Source organism: Leptosomus discolor, chromosome 7 (assembly GCF_034619465.1).
Source record: "Leptosomus discolor isolate bLepDis1 chromosome 7, bLepDis1.hap2, whole genome shotgun sequence".
NCBI lineage: Eukaryota > Metazoa > Chordata > Aves > Leptosomiformes > Leptosomidae > Leptosomus > Leptosomus discolor.
In genome coordinates, this window is record NC_141397.1 from 22,021,977 (window position 1) to 22,032,304 (window position 10,328).

Sequence of the window (10,328 nt, forward strand, 5' to 3'; positions counted from 1 at the left end):
TCCTAGACAGAGTAGTATTTCAGGTCTTACTCCCCAAACCACACCATTTCCCAGATGAAAGCTAAATTACTTCTTTGACCTCTTTACAGTGACAACGTGAGCGCCTGGCCAGCACGGGGGTGCAGCGAGACCGAGCCCTGACAGCCGTCTCAGCCCGCGGAAGGAGTGATGGCCTCGCCACCCCAAGAGTAAGAAGCAGGGGACAGACCGACCCGCCCCTTGGCGGGCTGAGCAGCCCCCTGAGCCGGCAGGCCCGGCCGAGGGCAGCGGCCGCTGCAGCACCCTCTCAGCCTACCCGGGAGTGGCTCTCGCAGCCCCCCTGGGCTCCCGTTCCTGCCCCTCTTTCACTATGCGGCACAGCAAGGGCCTGCACCCGGCGCGGGAAGCAGCCAGCGGTCTCCCGGGGAGCCCCGGCCCCCCTGCAGGCCCTGCCCGCCCGGGCCCCTCAGGACCGCCGGCCCTCCCCAGCCAGCGGGAAGAGCGGAAGGCGCGCGCCGGCGCGCAGGCGGGGTAACGGCCTGCCTCCCCGCCTCAACGCGCACGCGCCGCGCCGCTCAACCGAACGCCATGCGCCTAGCTCGCCAATCCCCAGCCGCGCCACCTTCTCCTCACCCGTCACGCATTCTCACGTCGTGACGTTGGCGGCTTTCCCCTGGAGACTTCTGACTGGCCGGCAGGCTCTTCCTTCCCGGCCGCTCATTGGCAGAGGCGCTGCGGCGCATGCGCGGGAGTGGAGCACAGCCGGAAGGCCTCGCCCCGTTTCTCTCGGCCCAGCCCAGCCCAGCCCAGCCCCGCGGCGGGCCGCCTCCCCCGCTCCTCCCTTTCGGGCCGTGTCAAGCGGCGGCCACCAACGTGGAGCGCGGCGGCCTCCTCCCGCCGGGCGTCGGGCGGGCTCGCGCGGGCCGGGCCAGCCGCAGCCGTAGCCGTTAGGCGGCCGCGCTCGCTCCCCTCGGCGAGGAGCGGCAGGCAGCGGGAGGCCGCGCCGCCGCTGCGCGGGGCTCACCTGCTGGCCCGGGCCGCCGCTGCCCTCTCCTTCCCGCCCGGCCGTTGGGAGCGGCCGCTGCCTGCAGGGTCCGGCCGCCGCCATGGCGGAGACCGAGGAGAGGAGCCTCGACGACTTCTTCGCCAAACGGGACAAAAAGAAGCGGAAGGAGAAGAGTGGCCGAGGGGCCGCCGCCGCCGCCGCCTCCAACGCCGCCTCTAACGCCGCGGGGGTGGCCGCGGCGGCCGGGGGAACCCGCCCGGCTGACGGCAGCGGGTCCGGGGCCGCCGCCTCCAACGCCGGCTCCACTAAGACGGCGACCAAGGTGCGGCCGGCAGGGAGGGGGTGGGGGGAGCGGGGCGCGGGGCCGCTCCGCCGGGGCGGCGGTGGGGGAAGGGTCACGGCTTCCTCTGCCGGGCCGGGCGGCGCCTTCCTGCCGGCAGGGGGCGCTGCCGCCGCCGGCCCGGGGGAGCGACCATGCGTGAGGCCGGCCGGGCCATGCGGGCGGCCGGGGCGGCGCGGGGGCTGGCGGGGCGCGCTGGCGAGGCGCCCTGGCCGGCCCTGTCCCGTAGTGGGGCGGCCGTCGGGCAGGCGCTGCTGCTGCTGGGAGGGAACCCAGTGGGCTCCGGCCCGGGCGGGCTCCCGGCCTCGAAACGCGCCCTGTATCCGCGGTGCCGGGCCGGGCCGGGGCGGTTCCCGGTCTGCGGCTTCGGTGCTGCCCATCCCTCCCTGGTTTCTGGGTCTTGGCGTAAGGCAGCGGCCGGAACTGGGGATTTGCATCATGTGCCAGCCGTGAGCCGCCGGGGTTTGCGCCGTGTGGCCTGTGGACCTTGGCGATAAGATCCGCCTGGCTCTGCAGGCAAAGTACGCCGAGCTCTTTGCCTTTCTGCCAGGAAGGGTTTTACTGCCAGTACGGGTTTTTTGTACCATAAAACGAGAATGCAAGAGAAGCTGGGGTGCTCGCAGTTGAGTTAGCTCCTCACAACTGGCCATGCTGTAAATTTTAAAATGGTTTTTAAGAAATACTCTGCTATTTTCTAATGTTGCCTAACTTGGGGAGCTTGTCACCTGCAGTAGCTTTCTAAGTAGACCAAGGTCAGTGGTAGTCTTTCAGCTGATGTTCTGCTCACTTGCTTCTAAAATAGTATTTGGCTTAGACTGAAGCTTGTACTTGGATTAGAAATAAAGATCACTAAACGTGAAAGGTACATTATTTTGGAAACTGTAATGTTTCCATGGAGATAGGGATGTAAGAAATCGGAAAGATTTTAGAGCTGTAGACTCACGCTTTTCCAAAAGAAGAATTTTCAGCAGACGGCACAATAACACGAGGTCACTTTCTACTTTTGCCTTTATTTTACAGCAGGTCAAAGTTTTCCTGCTAGAGGTTGATAATGTAAAACATCCTAGGACAGGGCTCTTGCAAGAAGCTGTATTCCCAGCTGTTCAGCAGAAAGGGGGCTGTACCATTGGCAGACCTTGCTTGCAAGGTCTTCATATTGAAAGTAATGTAACTGCATTTCGTGTAGAGTGTAGTCATTGTGTAAACTACTGATTAGGCTATGTGTGTGTGTCTTAAAGCTGTGACTAGGAACATGGGAGGACTGCTTATCTCTTCTGGTCCATTTCTAGCCTATCTTAATAACCTCAGAATCTGCTGATTATGCACTAGGACAAAAATGGCTCAGCTTAGGTGGGTCCCTTTTTTCTCCAAACACGGAATCAGACTCCTGTTTTGAAACCTTGAAGTGGTGCTCTCCAAAGACTAGTATTGTACTGGTTTTGTGTATTAAGATTGCTGTGGTTTTGAAGCTGACCTTTTTAATATTATAAAAACATTATTAAGAAAACAAGAAAGGCTGTAAATGTGGTTGTGAATGTTAAATGTTAAAAAGTCATATGTACCAATATTAATCTCTGCATAAATCCACTGTAAGCTATTCCAAATGTTTGGCTCAGGAAATAGACGATGGAAAAGTAAATCTAAAGCTTCATGTGCATTCAGGCTGTCATAAAAGCTTACTGTTAGTAGAAGGGAGAGGTCTTGCCCTTGTACTTCCCTGGTCTTGACTGCACAGTCCCGTTCCCTACTTCGTGTTGTCCCTTGGCTTCTGACTGGATTTTTACTGAGATGATGTGGTTTTCTTTCACTTGAATGACTTTTTTGCCAGGGCATTTCTTAGCTGTTGTAGTGAGTTAAAGTCAGTGCACAAGTGCATTGTAGATGACACAGAGTGAGTTGGGGAGGGGGAGTGGGATCCCGTCCCTTGTTGGCAGTGGTGCACACAGATGGGTTTCCCATGGAACTGCACCTTCACCCTTAGTTTTCTTTTTGTGTTATCTTAGTTACATTCTTCTTTTCTACTTTCAGCGTAAAGAAGGTAACGACTTACATTTGTCTCTTCTGCAGGAAGAGGATGATTGGAAGGAGTTTGAGCAAAAGGAAGAAATTGATTATAGTGGTCTTAGAGTTCAGTCCATGCAAATAAGGTACTACTTTTTTTTTTGTTTTTCTTCAGTATAATTGTTACCTACGTCTAAAACGTATGTTCTTTCATCAGAGCTGCTTCCATGGAGTCCAATTAAACAGAGGTTTGATATGTTTCTGCTAATATAGAAGTTTGCTGTGGGGTGACTTATGTTTGACTGCTCTCTGCCGATTTTCTTTATTCTTCTCTTTCTAAATCTCTGTTGATAATCTAGATAGTCTAGGTCTATCTGTTTTGGTTAGGACATACATTTTCATTAGAAATGCTTAACACTCTCTCTATAAAGATAGTAACGCAGGAGTTTCTCTGAGAGGAGTGCAGGATAGTAATTCCCACTTAATCATTTGACTGCTGTAAGGGTATCTGACTCAATCTATTCGGCATGTCAGTTTGGGGAGTGAATTCCTGAACCGTTGCATTTTTATTTCAACAAAAATATAGTTGGTGAAACCAGTGTGCCATGACAAGATCTCACAGGACTGCATTTATGAGTCTCATTCAGGATTCTTTGTTTGCTTTTTTGTTAGATTGTTCCTGTACTCTGGTCCAAAGTAAGTCTACTTACATCTGTCCTGGTTAAGAAAAACATTTCCTCAGATTAGAAAAAGGATTCTTATGACCTCAGTCTTATACTGAGAACATTACATAATCCTCATTGTCCAGGTATTGATGATGTTCAGAATAATGCCATCACCTTACTTGTAACCAGTGCAGTAGATGCCGCCTTCACTGTTGGAGCAGGTCCTATGTATTCTTTATTCTTCCAACACACTCACTCCCCCCCTTTCAGTTAACTAGTCCTTTTAGACCGTTTGCACATATTTGGTCCACAAGCTCTCCATACAGTTGAAGTGTCACAGCAGATAATCACTCGTCTGAATGGACAAGTAACAAGTGAGCTGCTGCTTCACTGACTACTAGTACTGTTTGATTGAAATGCGAGTACTTTGGTTTTCCGGACAAAGGCCCTCATTCTGGATGCTTTTGATGCTGTGGCAGATTTTCAGGCACGTGGAAGCTTCTGCCACTGGATTTTGTAACTGCTCAGTTAGTGGATTCAAGGGGAGAGTGGAGAAGTAAATGGAAGAAAATACACACTGGAGGTTATAGGTTATCCAGCTCTGGAGATCTCTTTGCTGAAAACAAGACACAGAGTATCTGGCAGGGGTGGTGATGGGATGTTAGGTGCGCTTACTCTGTTCTAGCTAGGCTGTAGGCATCTGCTTTTGAATGTAGTTTAGAATAGGATAGTGGTGTGCTTAGGCCCTTGGTCTGGCTTACTGTGATTGTTGCTGTATTTGGATGAACAGTGAAAGGCTGTTTAATTTTCAGAAATGATAGGTATTTTTAACCATTCTCTGATTATTACTTAAACAGAGAGCATATCTGATCATGATTAGTAGGACTTGGTGTATTATAAACTTCTTCTATATTCACACTTTGCTGCAGCTGTTCAGATCAGTCTCTTAAGTGGAGAATGAGGCAGTTAAAACTTATGTCCCGTTATACCACACAGCTTTCTGTATAGCTTTGTCCAGCAAATTATTTTGAGTCTCTGACTATTTCTATGCAAAATAAAACAGTCTAAATAAAGTACAGTCAGGCTTTTGCATAGGATTTATCTTTAAGAAATGGCATATTTTCCTCTGTATTTTTTGACTGTCTGCTTTAAAAAAAAAAAAAAAAGTTGGTTTGTGGATTATATTTGCGTGGGTAATATAAGAGTGTCTCTCAGGTAGCTGTGGTTACAGGGAAAGGGAGCTCAGGACTTGCTTTCTGTCACTGCTTTTCCACAATTTCTTCCTCTTGACTAAAGCATTTTATGGAAGCTGGATTTTGTAGCCCTTTTCCTGCTTTATCTTCTCATCATTTCCAAAACCATGACTGTCTTAGAAAGAGGTCTTTAAGCTCAAAATAAGAAATCAATTTATTTTATCATTTAGTACAGTTTGAATTTGTCTTTTTTTTTTAAGAACTTTTTTCCTTCTCAGTTGCCAAGTTACGTAGTGGCGTGCCAAAAATTTTTCAAATGGAAGTACCAAGTGGTTACAGGACTAATGTAGTCTCATTAAATCTAGTATCTTTGTACAGTACCCATGAAGTCTTTTCTATGGCGATTGTGTAATCCTGGCAACTCTTAAACCTCTGTTTGTAAAATGCTACATATGGTTTCTCTTTTACAGTGAAAAAGAAGATGATGAAAGTGAAAAAAGAGAAGAACCCGGGGACAACTGGGAGGAGACTGGTGGTGGTGTAGACAGATCATCTGGTCCTTGGAACAAGTCAGCTCCTGCACCAGCACCTGTTGTTGAACCAATTGGTAAATTTAACTCAGAGTTGTTGCTTTTTCCAATCGGAAGCATGTCAGGTGGAATTAAGCTGCTCAGAGGGTAGAGCTCAAGGAGCAGTTCCTATTCAGGCACCTTCTGACATACTAATGGCTTGTTTGACCTACCAGCAAAGGAGCAAATTTTCCTGTGAAGGGATCCGAGGAACTGAATTGATAGTACGGTGAGATACTTTAAATGAACACAGATGGAGGGGTTTTTATTTCTGACTTTGAAGGCTGGGGGAGAAGCATTCCATCTTTGAAGGAGATCCGTCACTTTGCAATCTGCAAAATACCTGTTGGCAGCATTTCTGTTGATCTAAAAAATACTGCTTTGACAATTAAGTGGAAGTTCAGCCAATAGCTGATGTCTAATATGGCAAATCTAAAGTAGGGTTCTGTGGTTAGTAGTACGCTTTCAAAGCTGCTCTAGGGTACAGAGAACATGATGTTGCAAAATTGCTTCTTTAGCTGGGACAGGACTTCAGTTTTGAGTAGATAGAATTTATTAGCATCAGCGGAGATAAACTACTTAGCCATGATCTGAGTTCAGACTATTCTGTTTCACTGAGAAATTCATTGAAAAGTGGCCTGCTGTGTTTTTTCTTGTTTGTACAGGCAAGGAGGTAAAGTTAATTAAGCAGTGTTATTTCATTGTAGATTGTTACCTTTAAATATGAACTATTTGGATACTCTTTTCTGCATCTGGAGAGGTGCTTTAAATAAAATTTGGCAAATACATAACTACGTGTTTAAATCTCTAGTTTTAAATGTAAGCTGCTAATAAATTGCAAATAAGAAACATGAAGTCCTCAGCAGTGGTTTTGATTCCCTGAACTTTGTGAGGCAATACACAGGAGCCATGTTTTGACTGCTAAGTATAGGTTAAATTAAGTGACACCTGATTTCCTGCCTCATCTAAAGTATTTGCTTCCAGAGCTTTAAATGGTGCAAAACCATACTTGTAAGATTCTTTTTCTAATTTGTGGGTTGGTTTTTTTAGATACGAATGCAGATTGATTCTCTTGTCTAAATATTGTTCTCATACCTAGTTACAGAAACCCCCGAACCAGTTCAGACTGGTGGTGTATACAGGCCGCCTGGTGCCAGGGAGGGCGGCAGGCCACGGAGAGCACAGCAAGGACCACCAGAAATCTATAGCGATACACAGTTTCCATCACTGCAGTCCACCGCCAAGCTTGTAGACAGTCGAAAGTAAGTACGTTCCTTCAGTTCCCTAAGAGACGTATTTTAACTGCCTTCTCCAAGTTCTTACTTTGTTTTAGGGCTTAAGCTTGAATCTTGCCACAGAGGAAGGAAATTATTCTGTTTGGCAAAGAGACACAGGAGAGGTCTTAACTGTATTTTCCAACGCTAGGAAGGGCTTCCCATGAAATAACTTCCATAGGACATAGCCCAGTGGGATAGCCAGACAAGACTGCCAGCTACCGTATCTTTGACTTGCTGAAGGATTTCCCTGAAGCAGAATATTTCTGCTCTTGACAGCAGCTGCTTCTCAGGATACTAGCCATGGCGAGGCTCTGGTGATTACCATCAGTAGGCATGAGTAGGATGTCTTGAGCATGCTGCCTTGTCATTAGAGACGTGACGGTAACTTGAATGGAGGAATAGGGTTTAATAAAAATACAAATCAATAAACTTGCTGCCTCAGCTGTGGTTTACAATGATGAGCCCCCACCAGTTTTGCTGAAGTGTTTGTGGTGCTGAAGACTTGGAGTTTCACCCTGCTTTTGAGTCCTATCTGTAACCTCATTCCCTAGAGACAGCTAGGCCAATACCTAATTCACTTGAGGGGTTTCTAGTTGTGGGTTTTTTTTTTTCCTGCTTGCTGTGTTACTGACTAATACAGCCTAGCAGACACTTTGTTTCTTCTGGGGTTTTTTTGTGTGGCTTTGTCTGCTTGGTAATTGAGACATGCTGTCATTGATGCTTTAGGGTTTGAACAATGCAAATTGAGCTAAGATGAAATTCTGAGTGAGCATTCTAGAAATGGAGTTCTACTTTCTAAAACTTTTTTTTTCATATATACACTTACGTTTGCTTTTGAGAATGTTAATGTTGAAATGTAGAATGTAGTCTGAATTGTACTGGGTGGTGAGCTTGATTCTGGAGAAAATGTTTTACAAGATTTGCTTGGGAATGTTTGGCTGTTCTGTTAAAACTCTAGACCTTAGTGTTCTGTGTTCATAATGTTTTTGTTGGGATGGGGTGGAAATCGACTAGAAATTCACAATTCATGAGCTAGTGATAAGATATTTACTGATTACATTTATTTTCCCTTAGGGATAAAGAAATGGAGAAGAGCTTTGAAGTAGTAAAACACAAAACTAGAGGTAGGGATGAGGTCTCAAAAAACCAGGCACTTAAACTTCAGCTAGACAACCAGTATGCTGTGCTTGGGGATCAGTAGAGCTGCATACACATTACAATTAAGGAATGCTTTTTTGGTAACCCTTCTACTAAGGTAACTAAACTACAGCTAACGGCTATGATGAACATGTCACCTTATTTCTGCTGGATCTACTGCAGCAAGTGCAGACTACTTTGACATAAGTGATTGGTTCTCCTGCACTATGGAAGCATAATATGTTACAACTTCTCCATTGGATATGGGGCAAATTAATGTAAATGATTGAACAAGAGTCATCAGTGTTCTGTAGTTGCTCAGAAAGATACCTACAGCCAGTGGTCATTTCAAAATCTTTTTATGTTCAGATACTGAGCCTTCGTAAAGGTTGACTACCTCAGACTTGCTGCACTCATTGTGGACACCATGTGGATCACAACTTCTGGAAGAGAAGGTTACAGCTGTTTTAGTGGCCATCTGAAACTTGAAACCAGCTCTACTGGATTCCTGTCAGAAATCCTGCAGAAGTCAGCCATTTGGTTCCAATTTGCTATAACAAAGATTTAAGTGACCTTAATGACAAATCGATTCTGTTCCCCTTCTGAGGAATCCTGTCATGTGTAGCCATAGCCTACTAGAGACTTCTGGAGCGTACCATACCACTCATCCTATCCAAGTATAACAGAGCTGTAGTTTGTTTACCTTTTTAGATAGCTGTACTGAAGTAACTGCAAAACAAATTAAAACTCATTCAGTATCAGATTTGAGGAATGATGGGGTTGAATGGTCTGTTTGCATTAGCCATTTTCACAGTTGTCTGTTTAAGCATTTTTTTTGTCTATTCTCCACAAAAAAATGCCTGCCTTGTTTCTGGTATCAAATCGCAGTATATTTAAATAATAACATGTTGTAGTGAAATAGGGTTTATTTTGTTTTTTGTCATGAGGTTTGTCTTTCTCACCCTAAAGCACTAAGACTTAAGAGTTTTGATTTGACACAGAGGTATCCAGACTCCAACTACAGTCTTCAGAATTTGTCTTTTGAAAATGAGATACGTGGCAGTAGCGATACCAGATAAAAATTTCTCCTCCATTAAAAAGTTATGTTTGCTGAAGGGCAACAGCTACTTGATAACCAAAATAACTTAGTATGCAGAGGGATCACTAAAATCAGTAAGCCTTATTTGTTTGGTTACTTCTGTGAAGCATGCAGGCTTTTTGAGGCAGAAATCCTCTAAGTAAAACTCAGAAATGGTGTTTATTCAAAGTCAGGAAGTTTAGTAACAATGGAAGGCAGTGACTTCTTTAAATTGTTGTCATCTCTGACTTAATTTAGTGGAAGCAGGCAAAATGGCAGTGATACACTAAGAATATAGGACATTGCCCGTAACTCTGATTTGATGAATGAAACCTGTCAAGTACCAAAAATGTCCTGCTGTTACTGTTTTTCTCTTCCCTGAAGTCTTACACCAGAAGCAAAATGAAGTACAATAGTGGTGTGCTCCAGTGTTGAGGTTTCTCAGAGTAAATGCCAAAAAATAGACCAAACATCTGTAAGAGTTGCCAATAGCAAGAAAAACAAGGGAACAAAACAAAACTTGCTTACGTGTGTGGGAGTACTGTGTATGTGCAGAAGATGAGGATAGTGCAGGAATTGCGGAGTTGGGTTCCCTTTGACTGACTGCTGACTTGCTTCAAATTGCTTCTCTGAGGCCAATGGGAGTTTTGCTGTTGACTTCAGTGGGGCTGTGGTGTCACCTGGTTCCTTTGTGCGCAGACTAAAACTGGCCTTGCCCCTGCAGAGTTAACTGTCTCTAAAACCTCTGCTAGAAGCTGCTGTTAAAGAGACGGCTCAAGAGACTATGCGTAAAGGTGGAGACTTCCATTGGAAACAGCCCCACTGAAAGACCGATAACAGTACCTTGGACTCTGAGCCATGTATCCTCCTTGAAAATACATTGTTGCCAGCAGAACTGTTGGTTTGTCACTAAAAATTTCTGTGGAGTTCGTGGTAAATGGGCACGTCACTTGGTGTGGTAGAAACATGAAATCTTGAAACGCTTTTTCTGATACTCTAAAGCGATTGAGATCACCGATGCACATGAATCAAGTTTTAGTCTGCTGTATGAAGGGTAGATGGGACTGTCCATTGTACCGTCTT

At 46.0% G+C, this 10,328-nt stretch overlaps 1 protein-coding gene across 1 annotated transcript; it reads left to right on the forward strand.

Annotated features, from left to right (window-relative positions):
- The first annotated feature begins 1,085 nt into the window (after nt 1–1,085).
- CDV3 (CDV3 homolog) lies at nt 1,086–8,486 on the forward strand. The gene is made up of 5 exons (XM_086467840.1): nt 1,086–1,307; nt 3,393–3,472; nt 5,655–5,791; nt 6,853–7,015; nt 8,105–8,486. Exons 1-5 carry the CDS (start codon nt 1,086–1,088, stop codon nt 8,229–8,231), a joined length of 729 nt encoding a protein of 242 aa, XP_086323966.1. The 3' UTR covers nt 8,232–8,486.
- The last annotated feature ends 1,842 nt before the right edge of the window (nt 8,487–10,328 follow it).

Coding starts and splice junctions, on each gene's coding strand:
- CDV3 (XM_086467840.1), top strand. CDS start 1,086: ATGGCGGAGACCGAGGAGAGGAGCCTCGACGACTTCTTCGCCAAACGG. Junction 3,473..5,654: donor GTTCAGTCCATGCAAATAAG/GTACTACTTTTT, acceptor TCTCTTTTACAG/TGAAAAAGAAGATGATGAAA. Junction 7,016..8,104: donor AAGCTTGTAGACAGTCGAAA/GTAAGTACGTTC, acceptor ATTTTCCCTTAG/GGATAAAGAAATGGAGAAGA.